This window comes from Sesamum indicum, linkage group LG8 (assembly GCF_000512975.1).
Source record: "Sesamum indicum cultivar Zhongzhi No. 13 linkage group LG8, S_indicum_v1.0, whole genome shotgun sequence".
NCBI classification, from domain to species: Eukaryota; Viridiplantae; Streptophyta; class Magnoliopsida; order Lamiales; family Pedaliaceae; genus Sesamum; species Sesamum indicum.
The window spans coordinates 8,118,774-8,142,320 of record NC_026152.1 but is presented as its reverse complement, the minus strand read 5'-3'; the positions used below and the strand labels follow the sequence as shown (position 1 = coordinate 8,142,320).

The following is a 23,547-nucleotide window of genomic DNA, read 5'->3' as shown; positions in this document are numbered from 1 at the left end:
CTACATATATGTGTTTTTTCTTAATGATTGCTACAAAATTTTTTCAATTTCAACCCATATATATATATAATATTTTTGAGTTATTACAAATCAATATTTATCTCTAAACTTAAGAATATCAATACCCGACTTGACTTATTAATTCTACCCAACTTATATAAATGTCGTGACGAGTGACAACCTCAACTCAAACTTATTTATATATTACTGTCGTATGGGGTTTCGGGAAAATTAACGCAGGAGAGGGGACCAAACTGCAATTACTACTTCACTTCACTTCCACAAGATTAGATTATAAATATTTACATTGTAGTGCTCAAATTTTATTGAAACTACAAATATAGAATTAGTTTAAGAACAACGTGTTTGCCGGGGCAAATCAATTCCCACTCACACCATTATTATTATATTATATTTTCTTTTTTATGGTGGGAGTTAATAATAATACTCCATCGAGATCATGAAGTCGAGTTTCATTAAATATTTATTTTATTTAATATGAATTTATAACGTGCTGTTAATAAATTTAATATAACGTGAGTTTATCAATTAAATAAATGCATTTTTAATTTATTAATATTAATGTAAATCATGTCGTCATCATTTCAAGAAAATAAAATTAAATTATTAACAATAAATTCCACATTTAATTTTATTTTATGAACGATTGATTATAATTACATTAGAAATTTTCATTATCAATATAAAATGTTAGTAGATAACTAATTACTATTAAAGTAAATCAACAACTATATTTTAATAGAATTTAAATTCATAATTTGAGCCTTAATTTCCACAATCAAACTGAATTTTATTGAATCTTTTTTTATTCAAATCAAATTTTGTTGAATCGAATTAATTATATAACACTTGTTATATACTTATTATGTAATTAGTTACTTTATTTGAATTGTACGTCAATCATATAATATTTATATTATACTGTTGTATCGTTGATTCAAATTTAAGCAAATCCAATCTAAATTAGATATAATTTTTCCATTAAGTTTACTTTAAACGTTTGTAAACATGATATTAACAAACCTAATCTTGATAATACACATTTAACGTTGTTAATCAGAGATCTCACTGACCTTTTCGGACAATAATACGGCAGTGGTCAACAATCAACATCCTTAGGTGGTCCAAAATCTTTCTTGTCTTTTCCCATGTCAGAAAATTACAGCAGCGGTTTATACGTATACATATACTATCTCTGTCCTCTTCCTACGTATAGAAACATTTATTATACGCTTTTTTATTATAATAGTAATAATAATAATACACACTTAATCATCATTACTGATACTAATAATTAATTAAAGTTGCAGTATAAATTGGAATGAATTCACATTTCTGCAGATGCTTCAGCCATCAAGCTTTCTTTATTCTCGCCGCTCTCTACGTGGGCTCTTCCTGTGCTTTCTCTTCCCAGCTGTCAACTCCTTCTTCTTCCTCCCTTTTCACACACTCACACACACAGAAATCGCCACCGTTTACTTTGATATATACGCTTTTGTATCTATACTTCATGCTTTCATACGTATAGGCATGTACCAGATATACACAAGGAATTAACAGGAGCTTAATTCAGCTTGGAATTTAATCACCTGGTGATCACGTGGGCCTCGAAACAATTGAAGCGGTGGGCTCGAAGGTAATACATACATGTGCTCTGTTCTTCTCGGAATTCCTTTTTGTTTTTTTTTTGGTGTGTCTGCCTGTGGGTGTTTCTTGATGGTGTGGAGTTGTTTGGATTGTGAAATGAGATTGTACCCTTTGTCCAGTTTTGAAATGTTGGTTCGGTGAAAAGGAAAGTCGCGTTTTTTTTGTTTTTGTTTTCTTGGGCTTGTTTAGATTTTTTTGAGTGTGATGTCTGAATTCGGTTAAAGCTTTACTAATTGTAGTGTTTCGCTGTTTGATTAGTCGTTTGTTGTTCACTGAATTTAGGTTTTCGGAAAAGAAAATGAATCTGTTTTGTGGGCGGAGCAATTATGTAAATTGTGTTTCTTGGTTGATGGTAAATCTTTTGGTTGTTTAATCATATCAGACATCGAGGTTAAAGGGGAAAGTGAAGAAGAGTCTTCACTTGCTCCCTTGTAGGAAGGGCATGTACTGCAAGTTATGGTTTCATTTGTCGTCGTCTATATAATTTTAACGTTGGGAAAAGTAAAGGAAACTTGCCGTTACTTGGAAATCGTTCAATTTTATCGAAAAACCTTAATTTTTTGTTATTGAGGTTTGTATTTCTTACCATTCATTCAAGCTGTGCTAGGTGATTGTACTGGATGAAACACAACAATCCACAACAAAGAAAATAAAGAGAAAAGACATCAAAGAAGTGGGGTGGGCTGAGGATGTAATATACTTATAGTGCCTTTAGTGCTTCAGTATCAATTATTGCAGGGACCATTCATCAATGACGTTCTTTTTGCATTCTTAGTCCGTGTTAGCACCTAGACATCAACTTTTGCTTTGAATTTGAGCCTCGAGATGGTTTCTAAAAGTGATGTTCGAAGTTTATAACATCACTCCATTTTCTTTGTCTAGTTTTCAACTATTATGATGAATTTGAGCAAGTTGTAGCTAAGGAGTGTAATTATTACATTATAAAGTCAAACACTTGTTAGCTAGAGTTCACTGGCTATTTCAATTTTGCAGAGTCATTTTTATCTGAAGATGAATTATAACATTAGATATATATGCATTTATTGTAGTCTTTTATGAGACACTGCCGATACCCGTAGCTGCCTATGAAAGCATCAACATCATGGAGGTGGCTGGCGAAGAAATGGCGTTTCTTATTTGACGGGGTACTGCGCTGCTACTTTTATTTGCTATGATTCTTAGAGTCTGTTTCTTGAATAATTGAACTTGTTCAACATCTTTTGGTAGGAGGAATATCACTTGTAAAGATAAGAATGACTAATGTGTAAGTGGCACTGCAGGGAATATGCGGAACAAAGATGAAACAGATGCCGTTTATGGGATTTATCTGTACAGTAATGTTGTTCATTATCTATAGGACCACAAATTATCAGTATCAACAGACAGAGGTATGTTAAGACATAGTTGGCTTAAGAACCTTTTGGTTGTTTTCATATGAATGTGGACGCACAGTTGCATTTGTCTCTTTCATTTTCAAAGAGATTACTATGATGCTGTAATCTTCTTACCGTTGCCCATGATAAGATAATTCTGTCTGCAAGTCTCTCAGTGGTAACCACTTCCACCTTTTTTTTCCCTTTTAATCAGGTGGAGTCGAAATTGCTTCCTTTCTACAAACCAAAGGTATGTATCTTATTTATTATTTCGACTTCATGGGTATGAAGCTTTTCTTCCTCGTTTTCGTCGTCTTCTTTTTTCCTGCTACTGAGGTGCTATCGATGTTTCTATCTAGGCTTCAGTTGTTGCTACGTCGGGTTTGAATAGTTTGCCTCGTGGTATCATCGAACCAAGGTCAGACCTGGAGTTAAGGCCTCTATGGACGACAAGCAGTTCTAAGTCCAAGGTATTACGTAATATTGAATTGATGTGGATTCTTAACACAACAATTTAAATTTTCCCTTCTTCTCTCAATTTTTAATGATCTAATTTGGTCGACTGATTGTTTAATCACTTTTTATTTCCATGCACACATGGCCGTCTCATGTACTACTGATGGTTGAATGATGAAACTACTTCATACTTATTTTTCTGCATTTTCAGATGAGATCACGGAGCTCTAATTACTTGCTAGCAATGCCTGTTGGAATTAAACAAAAGCAGAATGTTGATACTATTGTCCGAAAGGTACAAGAGTCAATTTGATTCAATTACGAGGAATATTTCATGAACGATTACTCCTTGAACTTGCTTCAACCATTGCCTAACCTTCTTGGATTCAGTTTCTTCCAGAGAATTTTACTATTATTTTGTTCCACTATGACGGAAACTTGGATGGGTGGTGGGACCTGGAATGGAGTAGGGAAGCTGTACATATAGTTGCTCACAACCAAACGAAATGGTAAGGAAAATTTCTTGACTGTATTTACGCGGACGCTATCTTCACAGTGTGAGTTTTAATGCTAATAGGACATTATTTTCTGAAAACATGTTTTCTCATGTTCAGGTGGTTTGCAAAACGCTTTTTACATCCGTCTGTCGTGTCTATTTATGATTACATATTCCTGTGGGATGAAGATTTGGGTGTCCAGAATTTCCACCCTGGAAGGTATAGTTGCCTTACATCCGGCTGTCGTGTCTATTTATGATTACATAAAAAGCATAGTTCTATTTTACAGACACGTAACTTGACCTGTATTCACTGAATTCTCAATATTCCTCATAGGTTTTTGATATTCGGTTTTTCTAACTTTATCCTTCATCAGGTATCTGGAAATTGTAAAATCAGAAGGACTTGAGATATCACAGCCAGCTTTGGACCCCAATTCTACTGGTATACATCACAGGATCACGATAAGAAAGAGAACGAAAATATTCCATAGGTATGCTGTGTACAAAATCTGTGTAATCTGACGTCCCAATACCATATGCTGTACCTTTGGTTCTTAAATATTTTATCTTAAGCAGAAGAGTTTATGATGCCAGAGGTAGTACAAAGTGTTCAGATGATAGTGAGGGGCCGCCATGCACTGGGTAAGTTAGCATCACTACGAAACTTTCTTACTATCTGTTGAATTTATTCAATATAAGGTCTGTTTCTCACAACACTTGGCTCATTTGTTTGTTCTACCTTCAACCTTGTCGCTGTTCTCGCTCTTAGTATCTCACAGTTGCGGTGCCAATTTTTTTCAACAAATAGAAGTATATTGATTAATTGCTTGGCATTTTGCAGGTTTGTGGAAGGAATGGCTCCTGTATTTTCAAGATCAGCGTGGCATTGTGCCTGGAATTTGATACAGGTAAATTTTTGGTTGTTTTCTCTTACAAGTTCCTCGGGCATTGGTTATAAATGTGAACTTTTACAGAGTCACTAAGTACTTCTATTCTATTCCCGTAAATCTGACACAGTTCTGCCAATTGCCAGAATGATCTTGTTCATGGATGGGGAATGGACATGAAACTCGGCTATTGTGCACAGGTTACTAATCTGTTTGATGTTACCATCCATTTGTGCGGACATGGTGCTAGATCATTAGTTATAATTTTTTTTGTTCTTCTCCTTACTTCCCTCAGATGGTCGAACGCTAAATGTCTGCTCCATAATGGAGCAATGACATTTCAGAACGTAAATTGGCTTTGTTTATTCTGATTAACTTGAACCTTTGTAGGGGGATCGCACAAAAAAGGTGGGAGTAGTTGATAGTGAATACATAGTTCATCAGAGTATACAAACTTTGGGTGGGCAATCAGCAAGAAAGGTGACTGACTATACTTCCCTATATTTCTCTTTTCTGTAAATTTTGTTGTCCTGATTGTGGTCAAGCCACATCCACCAAGGATGTTAAGCTTCTTGTACTATTTGGCCTTTTACTTTCAATTCGCTGGAAATTTACTGTGCTTTTATCCACACAGGTCTCGAATCTTGAACAGACAGTCAAGGTATAACTTCCTATTATTTACACATGTTGATTAGCTGCTTCTGTTTTCCCCTTCCCGGCCTCTTTGCCAATGCTGATGCTTTCTTTTTCTTCTTCGTACAGAGTCACACTGTTGACGTGAGATCAGAGGTGAGGCACCACAACTCACTCTGTCTACCGATGTTGATGTCCCAATTGTTGAGGCGCTGCTTAAGTTCTAACGTTATTACGTGGATTTGGATTTTATGCAGATTAGGAGGCAATCAACAATAGAACTTAAGAAATTTAAGGAACGATGGGAACGAGCTGTAAAGGAGGACAAGAAGTGGGTCGATCCATTTCCTTCAACCCGGAAGCGAAAGCTTAGGCGGGAGCGTAAAAGGCTATACTCCGAGGTATAGGCAGATCGCTTGTGGTCCACAGTTGACGCGGGTTGTAATCTCTCAGTCCATCAGGCTGAATGTAAAATCTCATGATTAATTTATTTTTTAAGTTCCATGTCATTGTCATTCTGGGATGGTGTTGTGTGGGGTGCTGAGGCTATTGGACATCAGTGTTGATGACTATTGGAGTTTGTAAATTTTATGAAATTTTGGTAGAAATTTCGATTTATACAAAAAGCTGGAAATCTTGAATCAACGGGTGATGTTGTTTTGCTATTCTTTTCGCACACATCTGTCTGAACCGAGGATCAGTTTTCAGACACGAACCATTGGGTTGTCAATGTCATTTATATATGTGATGTAATTGTTTATGGTTGCACTTTTTGTACCTTTGTTTTTATATTATGGATAGAGATTGTCAATTTGATGTTGATATATCTTTCTGATGACGATTTGACATGTTGGTAATACTCGTTTTACATTTGGGTTGTTGAACGTGGATTATAGTTGTGGAAATGGGCGTCTGCCAACGACTATCCAGAAGGCTAACTCAGCCTAACCTGTCCGAATTGTCAACATTTCATTTAATTATGGGCGTCAATTTAGTGGACTGAGTTGCATTTCCATACAATTAACCAAATTTCACTATTTTTTCCCCCTTAATTGGGAGGTCTTCAAATGAACATATTGGGAGGCGAGTTTTGGCTTCAATCCCGTTAAGGTGTGTTGTTAGAAAAATAAAGTCTTTAAACTTATAAATAACTCAAACTACTTGTTTGCAATTGATATGAAGTATGTACATACGTTCATCTATTATTTTTAGATGGTAAATTCCAATGATCTTTCTTTAAATTTGACATAATTATGGGACAAAATGCATAAAATTCCCATATATTTTAAAAAGTTGGAAAAAAAAATCCTTATATTATGAGAATAGGTTAAAAGCTCTCATGTGTTTTGTAAAACTCAACTCAATCGCCCCATCTCCGTTAAATCCAACTAACGGTGTCAATTTTTTTAGAAAATAACGGTTATACCCTTATTTAATATATGTTATTTCTTATTTTAATGACCGTTGGATCTTTTTTTTTATCAAATATTGATCGTTAGATCTAAACAATTAATCTCAACCGTTAGATTTTAAAAAAATAAAAGGTTTAAATTCAACAAATTATTTAATTTAGATTATATATAAATAATTTAAAATTTTAAAAATATAATTATTATTATTATATTTATAACGGGACAAATATAATATATATAAAGTTAAAAAATAATTATTGCCAAATTATTGTCATTTGATAAAAAATAGCTGTTGAGAAATGAAATAATCTAGTCATATTGTGGATAACTTATACAAAAAATGATTGATAAAATTAGAAGGTTATGTACTTTTATTTGCTAATGTCAGTATTTTCTGTCCAACCTATAATGAAATGATTATAGTTATAAATGAAGAATTATCAAAAGACACGCAAATGTAATTTTTCAGTTTTTTTTTTTTGGGAAAAAAATATAATTTTGTATTTAGAAGGTGTTTAGGCTAATTAACCCAAATAAAAATCATAAGTATGATAAGGAATTAATTAAATAATTTATATCAATTTTATAATTCATACGTAAATGTAATTTTATTTATAAAATTAAGAAAACCCTAAGTGATGCAACAAAAGAAGAAAGAAAGGAAAAAGCTTCTTGTCTTAATGGCTTATTTCACATGAATTCCGCGCCATTCCTCTCTTTGCCGCTTCTCAAAGGAAAATCGTGGAAGATTTTCTTCATTCAACGGTTAGTTTTCAAGATTCAACAGCTATTTTTCTTTTTTTATTTAAGATTTAATTTTTCATTATTTTGAAATAGACAAGCGATAGAATTAAAGAAGGAACTCCAGTTTCTCTCTTCACAACTTTTTGCTACTTCTCTTCTTCAAGCGTGATTGTGGGGTTCTGATATGGTATCGATCATGGGTGGCCCGATCTTTACGGTGTAAGCTAGAAATGGATAAAGTGGTCCACGACCTAAGGAATGTAAATAGCCAACCACGTTATTTGAACGTGACCTACTACTTAGAACATTCAACCAACTACGAGCACGAGTAAACTAATTCACATAATGACACACTTGGGTTGAGCATGAATTGAAGGCTTTGTGAATTTGAATCACCAATCTAATAGACTAGATTGACAAAGCAAAGGTTTCACCAAAGCTAAAACAAGTATATAACTCTCCAAAATAAGAGAACACTCAATATTTTATAAACTTTGATCAATTCTTGAATAATTGAATTGTGTCCCATATGCAGGCTGGTATGTGCCTTTTATAGACCTAAAACACTTCCAAATTAACCTTTCATATCCCCAAATGACTCCTTGGTAGATGTACATTCAATAGTCTGGTAAAAAATGACTAAAAACTAAGCATTCTTGGTAAAAAAGGAGTAAAACCCATGCATGACCATGTAAATCTGAAAATTGGTGTTTAAATGCACTTTGAATGTAGTTCAAAGGTCTTCTTTGACCACATGGCTGCACTTGGACGAGCTGGGCTCCTATTGTGAGTTTACTTGGGTTTGAATTAATGAAATTAAGCTCACATGTTGGTCCTCCAATTGTGACTTGATCCCATTAGTAAAGACTAAGTTTGATTGAGCTTGAATTACTTCTTGCATTCTCTTCAACATTTCTCTTCTCATTGGCTCACTTCCAATGGTTAAATCTTGGTCCATTGGATCTTGAATTTCTTTTGGTTGTTGGACGTCCTCGGTGTTCCTATCATCCTTCTCTTCTCGAAAAGGATCGACTCTTCATTATTTGCATCATAAAAAGGAGAAAGATCAGAAACATTAAAAATAGCACTTACTCAATACTGACTAGGTAAATCAAGTTTGTAAGATTTGTCATTAACCCTTTTAAGGACTCGGAATGGTCCATCCCCTCTTGGCATGAGCTTGGACTTACTTTTGTCTGGAAATCTTTCTTTTCTAAGATGCAACCATACTAAGTATTTAAATATAACTCGTTTTCTTCTCTTGTTCGCTCGGTTCATGTACTGTTGAGTCATCCTCTCAATATTATTTTTGACCTTTTCATGAATTTACTTGGCAAATTCAGCACGTTTCTTTCCATCCATATTTACCCTCTCCTACAAAGGCAAGGGCATTAAATCAATAGGTGCAAGAGGATTAAAACCATAAACAATTTGAAAGGGTGAAAACTTAGTAGTGGAGTGGACAACTCTATTGTAAGCAAACTCGACATGCGGTAGACACTCTTCCCAATTCCTTAAGTTCTTCTTCACAATTGTGTTCAACAATTTTGAAAGTGTCCTATTGACCACCTCAGTTTGCCCATCGGTTTGGGGATGGCAAGTAGTAGAGAAAAGCAATTTACCCAAACTTGCCCCACAAAGTTTTTCAAAAGTAACTAAGGAACTTGGCATCTCAAATCGGACACTATAGTTCTTGGTATACCATGAAGCCTCACAATTTCCTGAAAGAAAAGATTAGCAATATTAGAGGCATCATCAACTTTATGGCATGCGATAAAGTGTGCCATTTTGGAAAACCTGTCTACAACAACAAAAATAGAATCTCTCCCCCTCTTAGACCTAGGTAATCCGAAAACAAAGTCCATTGAAATATCTTTCCAAGGTACACTAGGAATAAGGAGGGACATGTACAATCCATGGGTATTAAGCATTTTTTCACAAACTTCTCAACATCTCTACGCATCTTTGTCAAATAAAAGTGTTCACTCAAGACTCCCAAAGTCTTAGAAATACCAAAGTGACCCATCAAACCTCCAGAATGTGCTTCCTTTAACAATAATAAATGAATAGAACAATTAGGAACACAAAGCTGGTTGTCTCGAAATAAAAATCCATCATACAAATAGAATTTGTCCCATCCAATGCCTGGGTTGCAATTTCCAAATACTTTATCAAAATCAACATCATTAGCATACAAATCTTTGATGAACTCAAAACCAAGAATTTTAGCATCAATTATTGAAAGTAAAACATACATTCTTGAAAGTACATCAACAACAATGTTCTTCTTACCATTCTTGTACTTGATCACATATGGAAATGACTGAATAAACTCTACCTACTTTGCATGTCGATGGCTAAGCTTGCTTTGACTTTTAGTATACTTGAGTGCTTTATGATCAGAATGTATTACAAATTCTTTTGGCCACAAATAATGTTGTCAAGTTTCCAATACTCTAACCAATGCATAAAGTTCCTTATCATATGTAGGATAGTTAAGTGTCGGCCCACTTAGTTTCTCATTGAAATATGCAACCGGTCTACCTTCTTGCATAAGAACTCCTCCTATGCCAATCCCACTTGCATCACATTCAATTTCAAAAGTCTTACCAAAGTCGAGAAGGGCTAGCAAAGGTGCATAGGTAAGCTTATCTTTTATAGCTTGAAAGGCTTTCTCTTATGCGTTTTCACACTTCCAAATTAACCTTTCATGTCCTCAAGTGACTTCTTGGTGGATGTACATTCAATACTTGGTAAAAAATGACTAAAAACTAAGCATTCTTGGTAAAAAACGAGTAAAACCCATGCATGACCATGTGAATCTGAAAATTGGTGTTTAAATGCACTTTGAATGTAGTTCAAAGGTCTCCTTTGACCACATGGCTGCACTTGGACGAGCTGGGCTCCTATTGTGGTTTTCCTTGAGCTTGAATTAATGAAATTAAATTCACATGTTGATTCTCTAATTGTGACTTGATCCCATTAGCAAAGACTAAGTTGGATTGGACTTGAATTACTTCTTGCATTCTCTTTAACATTTCTCTTCTCATTGGTCCACTTCCAATGGTTAAATCTTGGTCCATTGGATCTTGAATTTCTTTTGCTTGTTAGACGTCCTCGGTGTTCCTATCATCCTCCCCTTCTCGAAAAGGATCGACTCTTCATTATCTGCATCATAAAAAGGAGAAAGACCAGAAACATTAAAAGTAGTACTTACTCCATACTGACCAGGTAAATCAAGTTTGTAAGATTTGTCATTAATCCTTTCAAGGACTTGGAATGGTCCATCCCCTCTTGGCATGAGCTTGAACTTCCTTTTGTCCGGAAACCTTTCTTTTCTAAGATGCAACCATACTAAGTATCCCGGTTCAAAGATAACTCATTTCATTCCCTTGTTCGCTCAGTTCATGTATTGTTGAGTCATCCTCTCAATATTACTTTTGGCCTTTTCATGGATTTGCTTGGCAAATTCAACATGTTTCTTTCCATCCATATTTACCTCTCCTGCAAAGGCAGGGGCATTAAATCAATAGGTGCAAGAGGATTAAAACCATAAACAATTTGAAAGGGTGAAAACTTAGTAGTGGAGTGGACAACCCTATTGTAAGCAAATTATATATGCAGTAAACACTCTTCTCAACTTCTTAAGTTCTTCTTCACAATTGTGTTCAACAATGCCGAAAGTGTCCTATTGGCCACCTAAGTTTGCCCATCAGTTTGACCACTTCGTCTGAGTTTCTTTATAAATTTTTATTTAAAAAAATAAAAAAATTCAATAAGGGTAAAATTAACAATTTTCATATATCTATTTAAGAATTATATAATTTCATTAAATATTAAGAAGTATGTATTATTTATTAAATAATAAAAAATATTTATAATTATATCAAATATTAAGAAAGATTGGTGGAATTTACCTTAGTTTTTAAGAGTTGAAACATGTGCAGTCTGATTGATACAATGGAGATAGTGAACAAATACAATAATCGTGCAACTAAACCAATGTTAATCGCTGTGGTTGGCGTTTCGTCTTTTCTCCCAAACAAAAATTCAATAATTTATTTACAACCCCCAAACCAAACAACCCCTTAATTAAAAAATTGGAACACGAGAAAAGGAGAGAGAGAAAATAAACGTCGGCGATAATTTTATGTATTTGTTTGAGAGGAAAATGCGTCGTCTATTTCAAAGCTGACCATAGACAAGTCTGCTCCCCTTTCTCTCTCTAACCACAACTTTCCCTTTCTCACTCCTCATTCTCTTTTCAACCGTTTGAATCTAAAACTAAAACCCGCTGTCTTAATATTCTTCTTCTCTAAGCTTCAACACTTTGTTACGGTTTTTTTTTTATTATTAACTTTTGCTATCCCAATTGCACTATTTAGATCTCGGAGAACTCTCTGCTCGTGGTGTCTGCGGGAGGATTTAATTGAAGTGAATAGTTCGAGAATATGGCCGGCCGTTATGATCGGAACCCTTTTGACGAAGAAGACGAAGTTAATCCTTTTGCTGTAAGTTCTCTATCGGTGTGGGAAACTGCATTGTTTTTGATTTAGTTGCTGAAGAATGACTTGTATGTGCTCTTAGAAGTGAAGAATTTGAAGTTGATGGGAAGGTTGTTGAGGGAAAATCCGGGTTTTTCGATGACTTTGGTTGACTCTATGGCTTGATCTATTATACTGCTTTCGTTTGGGGTTTGGTATGATTATACTTACTGGATGTTGTTTGTAGTTGTGCTCGAGAGTCGAGGATCCGGTGTGGGTTTCATTATTTCCTGGTATTGGTGATATTGTAATTTTAGATACGCATAGTTGTTCAGTTGGTGGTGTGCTTGCCGCTGTATGACTGGAGGCATGCTTTTGTTAGCTATGCTTCTCTTATGGCTATGATTTACAAGTAGTTGAACTTATGTCAGATAAAAATATGATTTTGAGTTGATTGTATCGAGGAGATTGTGCCTCCCTTATTAATTCCTTTTTTTTTTGTTTTTTGGGTGGTGGAGGGGGGGCGGGGTGGTTCTTGCTTGAGTCTTGACTGATAAAATAATCTCTGAAGTGACTGTTGATGCTTTACTTTCTGTAACGAGATAACTGGGATTGGATTTTTCTTCGATCAATTAATTCTTCATTGTTTTCTTTCAATATTCTAATTGGGTAGACAGAAACTGAAAATCTTCTTTGAGTTTAGCAGTATAAGATGTTGGTTTGCAATTGTTTTGATGGTGGGTGGTATTCTTAGGGGTGTTTGGGTTGGGGTAGACATAGGAGTTGTAGATGTGAATTCAAAACTTCTCTTAACGCAGCACATGAAATGTTGAAACAAGGGTTGGCTTAAAATCAAGGATGCATGAGTGCCTAGCTTTTTGCCTTGTTTCTTAGAAATAGGTATTTCCTTCCTTGCTGATGTAAATACTAGATTGTTTGGAGTTGGGCATGATATAAGAAAAGTATAATCATCGTGTTTGTTTAGCCGCAGCTAAAAGAAAACACTAATATATACATGTTTAATGATCTAGCATGTAGAAAGTTTATGTTGTAGAGCATCTATGTGGATTTTGTGAAACTACATGAGCAAGTTGCGTCCAACTTCTTATTGAAAACTCAGTGAGAAAGGAGAACTAATGAAAGATTTCATTGAGGGTGAGGAGCTAACTGATGATATTCAAGTGGGTCTCTGTAGCTGCTACGTAATTGCTCTGGATTGAGTTTGACAAACTGATATGTTTCCTATACTTGCAGGATGGAGGGGGTAGAGGAAAAGCATCTGGACAATCAAAGTTCGGTGGAGGTCCGTTTTACACAACAGTGAGTTTATCTCTATTTCTCACCCTATTTTAGAAGAAAGCAGGCATGCAAGGTTTGTAGTGGTGCAACTAGGATGACGACGATAATAGATTATGTCTACTTCATTTCCCAAAACCTCTTGAGCTTTTTTCCGGTGCATTACCATGGCACTCCCGAGTATCCACAAAGACCAGGATGCAAAATTCACTTTATAGATAGGCTTGAGCTGCACTTTTCGGTTAAGTGGGCATGCTGAAGCAAGTTCAAACCAGTATTATTGTTGCTTAATTGCCTCCAGTTATGAAAGGTGAAGCCGACTTGAACACTGCATTGCAATGAGCAGAGATGTGGTGGGAGAAACCTAGGCTTTGTTTGGTTTTGTGTTTTCGCATTTCCCGAGACAAGATAAAACACACTCAATGTTTGTTTTTGTGTTTTTACACCTTATCTGCGTGTTTTTCTGTTTTTCAACTTTCTATATATAATATATATATATACATTTATATATATACATAATATAAAACAGACATGATTTGACAATAAACAGTATTTTTTGTCTCCCAAAAGTACAACATTAAACATAAAATATTTATATATATACATATTTATATATATAAAAATATATGATTTGACGTTGAACAGTAATTTTTGTCTCCCAAATCCCAACATTAAACCTACACCACTTATTTTAAAATATTTTAAATTTTTTCAAAATACAAATCCAAACATATCACCAGTGTCCAGGGAACATCCTATAAAATTTCAGAGCATTCAACATGAATATGTTCTTGTGTGGAGAATTTACCAGCTACTTGTTTTATGGAATTAATTTAAGCTGCTCTGCATTATGGAGACTGATAATATACTCACATTACCATTTTCCCCAAAATTGACAAACTATGGTGCTCTCATATAACCAGGAAATTCTATAGCAGATATAGGATTCCGGTGGGCGGTGGTAACATGTTCGGTCCAACTTATGGGTCATATTGACACCTGCAATAAGCTTTATGACTATATGTCTCTGCAGAGATATTTATTCAAATCTTAACAAAAACACTGATCTTCTTTATTTTTTAGGCTACTGGAAGTGTTCCCCCTGTTACAAACTCAAGGCTTTCACCCCTTCCTCCAGAGCCTGCTGATTTCTATAACCCTACAGCACCAGTTGACATTCCTCTAGATAGTGCTGCAGTATGTACAATTCCTTTAAATTCATTAAACCCGCAATCCCATATTGATCTTCTTTCTTATTGAAATGGCTTTGTTTGGATACTTATGAAAGATTGTGCAAATTTAGGATTTAAAACAGAAAGAGCGGGAGCTGCAGGCTAAGGAAGCTGAATTGAAAAGGAGGGAGCAGGTAATTGTCAATGGGTTACTCATGATCTGCTTAACATGAATGTATTTGCACTCCCTGGTGTAAATGCATCCCGCAAAATTTTCCATTCAGTCAATGATTTCCTCTAAATACTGCAATTGATGGTGCTCTAATTCTGGTAAAAAGATCCATACATCACATTGAACTAAGTTTTATCATGTTAGGTTCTAGAGCAGTGCTTGACCCCTTAAGTTTTTGGGAGTAACAGTTGTCATATTAAACTGAAAAACTGGGGAGAGCTTTCTTGTCTAAGTTTGCGAACGTCTTTTATACTATTTTTTACACTCAGCATATGAGAAATTGTAATTCTTTAGAAAATCCTTGGCAGTATTTAATTATTAATGTAAATTGCTTCAGTAATATATCTATTGGCATGCATTATTTTGCTGAATGTGACATAATTTAAGTATAATACCAAGCTAAGCGACGAAAAGAAAGTAGTATGGGCTCAATTGTGATATCTCTTGTACAATCAAGAAATAAAGGAAAAGAATCATTGTTATTTTAATGTGGAGGCAGTGAATATTATATAGTACAAAAATACCTTATTAGGAATAGCGGTGGGCGTCGGGTCGGGTACCCGAACTTTCGGGTAGCTAAAATAGCTACCTGATCGTGACCCGATTTTTGTTGGGTACCCAATCTTTTTCTTTTTAAAAAAATAAAAAAAATAAAGATCAGAGGCAAAACTTGCCTCTAAATGCATTCAACCAATGGAGGCAAAAATTTTGCCTCTGTTTGTTTATAGAGGCAAAATTCAAGCTGTTTCAGCTTCTAATCATCAAGTAGAAGCTGAAACAGCTTCTTAATGTCCAAAACAGAGGCTGTTTCAAACAGCCTCTGTTTCTGGCTTATTTATTTATTTTCAATTTTCTTTAAAATTTAAGTGTTTGAGTTTACAATAAGTAATAGAAATTTGAATATACAATTAACTTAACAATAAAAGAAAAGAAAAATAATACTAACCTTTGGATTTGGTATTCTAATTCCATCATTTTCTTGTGACATTTTAGAAATTAGGGTTTGAGAGAAAGAAGATGGATTTTTGTTGGGATGGGAGTCTTGGCTCTTGGGAGTTGGGACTTAGTAGTTGGGTTGGGAACTTGGGACTTTGGAATCAAAAAAGAAGAATAAGAGAGAGGAGGGAGGGACTGAAGACAAGTAGGAGAGAAGGAAATGTACATACGTAATAACCCGATCGGGTAGGGGAATCCTACTCGAACCCCGAACCGTTTTTTTTTTTAATTCGGTCATCGGGTTACCCGACACCCTAATTTTTAGGGAAAAAACTGAAAAAGTTTCTGAACCCAATCGGGTCGGATCTGGACTGAACTGCCCGACCCGAACGCCCATCCCTAATCAGGAAGATGAACTAAATTGATGCTCAAGATCATTTAGCACCACTAAGGGTTTTTGTCTTGTACACTAATGAATGTGAAGAGGTGTAGCTGGATTATCTTCACAATGCGGAATATGGTTTCTAACAAGTACTGATGTTTTGCAGGACGTAAGGCGGAAAGAAGAAGCTGCTGCACGAGGTGCTTTATCTGAGTGGATCTTTTATTACCACCACTGCACACGCTATATCAAGAAACAAAGCATCTCTTTCCATATCTGCTTTTTGATCTGACAACTTTCATGTCTCTTTGCAGCTGGTATTGTTCTGGAGGAGAAAAACTGGCCTCCCTTTTTCCCGATTATTCATCACGATATTGCGAATGAAATACCAATTCACCTGCAGAAGCTACAATATGTTGCATTTACAACATTGTTGGGTATGTACAAGTTTGATAGTAGTATATCATTGAAGTTATGTGGTCTTTCTTGTTATTTAATGCAGTTTTGCTATTTTATACTATATGCTTAATCCTTACACAACCTTTAAGCATTGTTGTCCATATAAAGTGGAAATGGATGGTATTTGAAAGTTACAGGCATTTTGTCTATTTAGAGGCATTATTTGACGAATAAGTGACCTGCAGCTATGTCTCCCAAGGTTTTTATATGGAAACTTGGGTGTTGGTTATGCGTATTGAGGGTTAAAACTTTAACTTTGCTTTATGTTCTTTCTCTGTACATGAAGGAAATACTTATTTTGGTTGCTGAGAAATTCAATCTGAAGAATTTATTGATAGACAATACCTTCTTTTTGTGGATCACTTGGAGGTATCATATTATTTTGTGTGTCAAAGAAAATCAAATAATTCACTGTGTTAAAAGTTGGGTTTCTGTGAAGCAATTGGCGTGACTTCTTCTATGAGTGGCTAGTGATTCTTCCCTTGCCTTTGAATGTTTGTCACAAAGATTTTGCTATTTCTTTAATAGCATTTACGCATATGATGGTTGGTTGTGAGGTTGCACATTCTGGTTTCTCTGTTATGATTCATTAGAGATTATCATGTTTTATGTGCAGTTTACCTATATATAAACCGTCAAGGAAAAAAAGAAACAGTTTACCTATATATTATTGTATGTTATCTGAAACTGTAATAAATCCAAGACTCCCCCACCCCTAATCTTTGGGTCTGAGAAGGATGATGCTTGAGTGCTACTAATGATTTATGTACTGTTTATTGATCAGGACTCGTTATTGCTCTTCTATGGAATGTTATAGCTGTGACTACTGCGTGGATTAAACATGGAGGTTGGTATCCAATAATCCCTGTTGATTCTATTATCCTGTTACTGGTTTCCTGAACCAACTGCCCTGACTTTAAGATCTGTCTGCTAGATGCAAAGATTTGGTTTCTTGCTATTATATACTTCATATCAGGGGTTCCAGGAGCCTATGTGTTATGGTACCGTCCACTGTACCGTGCTTTCAGGTTTGTGCTTCTATCTCTTCGCAAAACCAACTTTACATTTAGAATTAGCATAGTTTGCACCGAACGGCACTTTTACAGGTTCTAGGCGCAAACTTAAAGACATCTATCTGTTTGAAAATAATTATTTTAAAATGAGATATGCATACGAGGCAGGGGGGAATCTGGTGAATCTTTTCATTTGATGCCGAGACTGTTATTGAATTAACTTGTAAAAGGTAGTGAGAATGGTTCAATAGTTCTTGATCTAAATATAGTTAACTTGGCATCCTTATGTCTTACAGGAATGAAAGTGCCCTGAAGTTTGGCTGGTTTTTCCTGTTTTACTTGGTAAGTCTCGTAACTTATCATTGATTCCACCTCAACTGAAATTATGATAATAACTAATTTGATCCCTTTACAGCTCCACATAGGCTTCTGTATCTTTGCTGCTGTTGCACCTCCTGTAGTATTCAGAGGAAAATCCTTGACGTATGTCTGCCTTTAAATTTTTTTCATCACAATTTTATGCATTTTGTTGGTAAATCTATATGACATCTTTTAATTCTTTTTATCTGATTTGACTTTTCCCTTGTTTTGGCTCTTGTTCCATCCCCTTAATGATAATCGAGTCCAAGATCTTTTCTGTAACTGTGATACTGGCGATTAACAGTAGCACTAGGTTGTTTTGGTAAGTCATCTGTTCGATTTTGATCTGATCATGAGTGCTGCTTCGTGCAGAGGTATCCTGCCAGCCGTGGATCTCATAGGCGACCATGTATTGGTTGGGGTAAGTTTGAATTCATGCGAACAGTATATACTGGTCGCTGTTGTTTTAGCCCTACAGTTGCAGATCAGAATGATGACTTGATTTACATAGAGGCATCCTTCACTTTCTTCTCTGCCGACACTATTAACATAGTTCTTGGCTATGCAGGTTTTCTACTTCATCGGCTTTGGACTCTTCTGCCTTGAGTCGGTTCTGAGCATTTGGGTCATACAGGTCCCCTTTGATATCCTTCTCTACTTAATAATATACAGCTTCATGTATAAATTAAGTTTGCATGCATGATTAACAGTTTTCACTATGGCTTCTCATTGTGCAGCAAGTATACATGTACTTCCGAGGCACCGGAAAAGCTGCAGAGATGAAGCGCGAGGCTGCTAGGGGAGCCCTGAGAGCAGCATTTTAATAAGACAGCAAGGACCAGAAGAAATTACTCGCAGACATGAGATACCCATTCCGCACATCACAGAGGTGCCAGATTGATGATTTGGTTAAGCACATATAAAGCGTATTTCATGTATTGAGTGTTCATTTTTTGAATTGATCATATTTACAGTTCTTTTTTTTTTTTCTCCCTTGAGGAGGGACTTGTGGGAAGAACTAGAAAGGAGATAGGGAAGTTAGACCTGCTGTAATCTGGAGCCGTATAGATTTTTTTGTTATGTCTGTAAATTCATTGTTAGAACTTGTTCCCCTGAACGCCAATCCTCCTCCGTTGCACCCACCTGGGGCTTCAGCTGGTGTGCCGCCACGGCACAGCCTATAGAGTGTCGAGTAGCGAAGGGGAGAGAGCAGTAAAGAAGGGAGGGAAATGGTTGCAAAATATAATAATGAATTGAGATGAGAAGGAAAATATTAAATTAATAATAACGTAGTACTGCAAGTTAGGAAAATGTTGCATTATTTTAGGCTTGATGACATGAGTTGAGGAGCAGCTGTACCCTCTTCAGGCTTCAAGGCTACGGTGTATTGCATTATTATTTATTACTACTAAGCTAGAGTAATAGTGGAAATAGGGTTTTTGACTTGTTTCAACTTTTTATTTGTGTGCACCGCTCGCTAATGTTATCAAGTCCTATTCAACAAGAAGAGGGTCTCACGTCCATGTGCAACGATACCAGATATCTGTCATATCTATGACGAGTGACGACTCGCGTATTTGATAGAAAATCTTGTCTTGTACAAAATACACTTTAAATCAAAGTTATATTTAATACTACTTCTCTACGTACAAACTTTATATGAGTCGAATTTGCTACTAGTATTCTTTCCAATAATTCGAATAAAAATATATTATCCATTCAATTTGTTAAGTTTTAAATTTTAATAGTACATTTCATTAGAATATGATCTGAATTCAATGAGAAATTATTCTTTTTTTTTTACCAATTAATTAATAATGAAATTAATATTATTTTTGGAAACAATGAAGTAATGTGTAATATAATTAAGGGATTATTACATCTATATTCTCGCACTTATGATCTATATTCGAATATTGTGTAATATAATAAAGGGATATTTTGAAAAATTATTACGTACATCTATAAAAAATGTCAATATCATTTAAACATATTAAATTTATATTCTGAAAAAATGATATATATATACATATATATCCCAAATACGCCAACATCCTTATACAAAATAATCATAATCTTTTACTGTTAGGAAGAATTTATATGCTTACACAAAAGACAATAATAGTTTGTATAAATAAATTATTAAGTATAATTTACCCCTATAATATTTAAATGGAATATACAGAGATCCACATGGGGCAGGGGCATAAGTGGAAAAGAGCACCCACCACTCGTCCAAATGAAAATCATAAGCCCCAATCAAAGAGAGTGAGAGGATCTCCGACAAACAAAAGACCAACAGATAGAGAGAGAGAGAGAGGGGGGGCAGACATGGGGTACGGTGGGAAACAGAGAGGCGAAGACGAAGAAGAAACAATGGCTACGGATTTCTTCTGGTCATACACAGACGAGCCGCATGCTTCCCGCAGACGGCAGATCCTCTCTCAATACCCTCAAATCAAACACCTCTTCGGCCCTGACCCCTTTGCTTTCCTTAAGGTACCTTTTTCTTTTCTTGTTAGGGAGCTTACATTGTGAATCTTTCGTGTATTTGTGTTTGTTCATATTGTTTTCGTTCAGCTACATTCTGATTGTGGTGGTTTTTGAATTTGCTGAACTGTTTTGTTGTCTTATTCTACTGGCCGCTGTGGTATTGTTGGTTTACATGTGGTTTTGTATGCAACATTGCCGGCATTCTCTCGCGCATTTAATTTTGATAATTTGTCTTTTTTTCCATTAGAATTTATCATCTTTTATGGGATTTTGGTTGCATCACATCATGAACCACCTCGAACCTACCCTCTCACAACTGCAAGAGGAAAATGACTAACCGAAACAAAGAAACGATAGCTTCTACTTTTTGCTGGTCACATTATCGCTTTGCAAAAAATTAGTTAGGCCTCTTTTATATGTAGATTCAACTTTCTCAGTTGATTCAAAGTAATTGAGACATTTGTGGCCACCCCATCCACGATGGTTGAAATCATTGGCGGGATAAGAGATTCAGTTTTTCTGTTCAGGTGAAGGCAAGATAATGTGTCTAATTGTCTTCGACTTCTTTTTTGTTTTCCGATATATGGTCATATATCTCAAACTCAAAATATATAATTATTTAGAATGGAGGATCACTATTTTGCTTCCAGACTGCATATTTTGACCTTATTATCTAGGTAAATGTGTATAGGGAATTTGGAATGCTGGTGGAAAATAGTGAAGAGAGATCTGCTTTGGTTGGAAATAGTGAAGAGAGATCTGTTCCGTCCAATTAGCAATAAGATTAACTAGTTATATGAATCAAGACTGTTTCTTATGGGTTCGTCACCTTTTTATTTTCTAAATTCTTGTCAATGCCATAAAGTGCATTTAAATTTTTGTAGTGCATAAGATCCAAGTTAAATGCTGTGGTTCATGTTTCCTGATTTTGTACATTGCAGATTGCTGCAGTTGTATTGCTTCAGCTATGGACTGCAACCTTCCTATACAATGCATCTTGGATGAAGATACTTATAGTGGCTTATTTTTTTGGTTCTTTTCTCAATCACAATCTCTTCTTGGCCATTCATGAGCTTAGCCACAACTTAGCCTTCTCGACTCCAGTCTACAACCGATGGCTGGGGATTTTTGCTAACCTTCCTATTGGTGTACCCATGTCTGTCACTTTTCAAAAATATCATCTTGAGCACCATCGCTACCAAGGGGTGGATGGAGTCGATATGGACGTTCCAAGCCTCACGGAAGCCAAGCTGGTAACAAATGTTGTCTCAAAATCAATATGGGTCATTTTCCAACTATTTTTTTATGCTCTTCGACCACTCTTTCTCAAACCAAAACCTCCTGGCATATGGGAATTTGTTAATTTGATTATCCAACTGGCCCTTGATGTTGCTCTGGTTCATTTCTGGGGCTGGAAGGCTTTGGGTTATTTGATTTTGTCTACCTTTGTTGGAGGTGGAATGCACCCAATGGCTGGCCACTTTATCTCAGAACACTATGTTTTTAATCCAGATCAAGAAACCTACTCTTACTATGGTCCTCTGAACCTTATGACATGGAGCGTAGGCTACCACAATGAGCACCATGATTTCCCAAGAATACCAGGGAGCAAGCTTCACAAGGTGAGGGAGATTGCACCAGAGTTCTATGAGAATTTGGATTCTTATAGATCTTGGAGCCAGGTCATCTACATGTACATTATGGATAGGGCAGTAGGCCCATTTAGCCGGATGAAGAGAAATCTATCAACCAAGTCCCTGAAGAAATCTGAATAGGTGCTCCAAGTGTGAAATTTAAAGTCCTCATACCCTCATTTTACAGATTAGATGCGAGACTTGGTCATTCTTTCTGGCTCTGATTGTTTGTATCATTTTGAAGGATCAACGTATATGAGAGAGTGTTCTATTGGCAGTTTAGCTGTGTACGAAAATCTCGATGCTATTAAGATTTCATTGAACAAATAGAATTCAGTTGGATTGTACCTTTAAATTTTTCCTTAATGTAAAAGATATTATTTCTCTAGGGATTCTATACAACGCTTTTCATGCCATTCCTACCCAGCTGTTATACATAGTAGGGAGGAGGGTCTTTCTTGTGGATGGCTTCATTATCATTGCAGCTCTTACTTCATAAACCAGCAGTGGAATGTAGTACTTCTGAAAAGTAACTTAGCGCAACTCCTTGCAGTTCAGAAGCCGTTGAAAATTGAATCATGCGATATTTAGTGTAGTCGTGAACGGAAAGACATCTCCCAATTTATTTTATCAACAGGCGAGTAGTGTAGCAGATGTTGTGGTGTAGTGGTTATCACGTTAGTCTTACACACTAAAGGTCCCCAGTTCGATCCTGGGCAGCATCATAACTGTTGTGTCAAAATTTTTAATCAATCCACCTATTTTGAAAAATGAAACATTAAGAATACATCTTTATCAGTGATGAAAAAATTTTCAATTTTATTTTTAAGAATACATCTTAATCAGCGATGACGAAATTTTCAAAATTTATTTATCTACTTGATGAAACAGAACATTCACTTAGGCGGGCGCATTTGCACCCAGAAATCCATTAGCAAATGTATAGTTTTAGCACAAAATTCATAATAATGCAGATGTTTGAGGCTCGTTACTTAGTCCAAGAAAAATAAAAAATGCGAATATTCTTGGTTATCTCCCATAATTCATCATGGAAATAAAAAATCCCCAGACTGTTTTATGCTGGGGCAGTTCAGTTCAAAGAACCTGAAATGAGACCAAGGAATCTAAATAATACAAGTGAACCTAATTTCAGTGAACCTGAAGAAGAAACTATCGAACCTAAATAATACAATTCTTCTGTTGTTTGCTTTTGCCTGAAAGAATTCCCCAGGACAGTCCTATGAAGGTGTATATATTTTAGGCTCCGTGCGAAGTTTGTCAAAAGCAGCAATTGTCTCACTATGCAGAAGTGCTAGGCATCTCATCTGTAGTGGGTGTGGCAGGCGGTGCTGGTTTCTCTCCAGGTGGAGGCTTCGGGGGTCTTGAATGAACTTGATTGATTGTCTCAGCAGGA

The 23,547-nt window shown here is 35.7% G+C and overlaps 4 protein-coding genes and 1 non-coding gene across 6 annotated transcripts in view; 4 read left to right on the top strand and 1 right to left on the bottom strand.

Annotated features, from left to right (window-relative positions):
• LOC105167912 lies at positions 1,362-6,161 on the top strand. Of its 2 annotated transcripts, none has more exons than XM_011087782.2 (16): positions 1,362-1,657; positions 2,718-2,813; positions 2,949-3,056; positions 3,256-3,291; positions 3,401-3,511; positions 3,709-3,792; positions 3,888-4,006; positions 4,112-4,213; positions 4,371-4,487; positions 4,573-4,638; positions 4,838-4,904; positions 5,030-5,083; positions 5,274-5,363; positions 5,518-5,544; positions 5,646-5,672; positions 5,774-6,161. In XM_011087782.2, exons 2-16 carry the CDS (start codon positions 2,754-2,756, stop codon positions 5,921-5,923), a joined length of 1,218 nt encoding a protein of 405 aa, XP_011086084.1. In that variant the 5' UTR covers positions 1,362-1,657; positions 2,718-2,753; the 3' UTR covers positions 5,924-6,161. The 2 variants fall into 2 exon arrangements, with proteins under 2 accessions (XP_011086084.1, XP_011086085.1); XM_011087783.2 differs by lacking the exon at positions 1,362-1,657 and adding an exon at positions 1,837-2,359.
• Positions 11,860-19,123, top strand: LOC105167911 (secretory carrier-associated membrane protein 2-like). The gene is made up of 13 exons (XM_011087779.2): positions 11,860-12,183; positions 13,411-13,476; positions 14,536-14,649; positions 14,756-14,818; positions 16,341-16,374; positions 16,489-16,611; positions 17,418-17,480; positions 17,568-17,661; positions 17,943-17,988; positions 18,062-18,129; positions 18,379-18,427; positions 18,575-18,640; positions 18,744-19,123. The coding sequence occupies exons 1-13, from the start codon at positions 12,124-12,126 to the stop codon at positions 18,828-18,830; spliced, it is 933 nt and encodes a 310-aa protein (XP_011086081.1). The 5' UTR covers positions 11,860-12,123; the 3' UTR covers positions 18,831-19,123.
• Positions 20,262-22,521, top strand: LOC105167910 (sphingolipid delta(4)-desaturase DES1-like). The gene is made up of 2 exons (XM_011087777.2): positions 20,262-20,505; positions 21,441-22,521. The coding sequence occupies exons 1-2, from the start codon at positions 20,338-20,340 to the stop codon at positions 22,272-22,274; spliced, it is 1,002 nt and encodes a 333-aa protein (XP_011086079.1). The 5' UTR covers positions 20,262-20,337; the 3' UTR covers positions 22,275-22,521.
• TRNAV-UAC lies at positions 22,786-22,858 on the top strand. Its single transcript has one exon. It is a non-coding gene; the product is annotated as a tRNA-Val (tRNA).
• The window catches only part of LOC105167909, a gene marked incomplete in the record, with an annotated part of 3,280 nt that continues 2,858 nt past the window's right edge, over positions 23,126-23,547 (bottom strand). Inside the window, 1 exon segment of the mRNA XM_011087776.2 lies at positions 23,126-23,547. Within this exon segment, the coding sequence (XP_011086078.1) occupies positions 23,433-23,547 (115 nt within the window).

Coding starts and splice junctions, on each gene's coding strand:
- LOC105167912 (XM_011087782.2), top strand. CDS start 2,754: ATGAAAGCATCAACATCATGGAGGTGGCTGGCGAAGAAATGGCGTTTC. Junction 4,639..4,837: donor GAGGGGCCGCCATGCACTGG/GTAAGTTAGCAT, acceptor GGCATTTTGCAG/GTTTGTGGAAGGAATGGCTC. Junction 4,905..5,029: donor GTGCCTGGAATTTGATACAG/GTAAATTTTTGG, acceptor GCCAATTGCCAG/AATGATCTTGTTCATGGATG.
- LOC105167911 (XM_011087779.2), top strand. CDS start 12,124: ATGGCCGGCCGTTATGATCGGAACCCTTTTGACGAAGAAGACGAAGTT. Junction 14,819..16,340: donor AATTGAAAAGGAGGGAGCAG/GTAATTGTCAAT, acceptor GATGTTTTGCAG/GACGTAAGGCGGAAAGAAGA. Junction 18,641..18,743: donor TGAGCATTTGGGTCATACAG/GTCCCCTTTGAT, acceptor CTCATTGTGCAG/CAAGTATACATGTACTTCCG.
- LOC105167910 (XM_011087777.2), top strand. CDS start 20,338: ATGGGGTACGGTGGGAAACAGAGAGGCGAAGACGAAGAAGAAACAATG. Junction 20,506..21,440: donor ACCCCTTTGCTTTCCTTAAG/GTACCTTTTTCT, acceptor TGTACATTGCAG/ATTGCTGCAGTTGTATTGCT.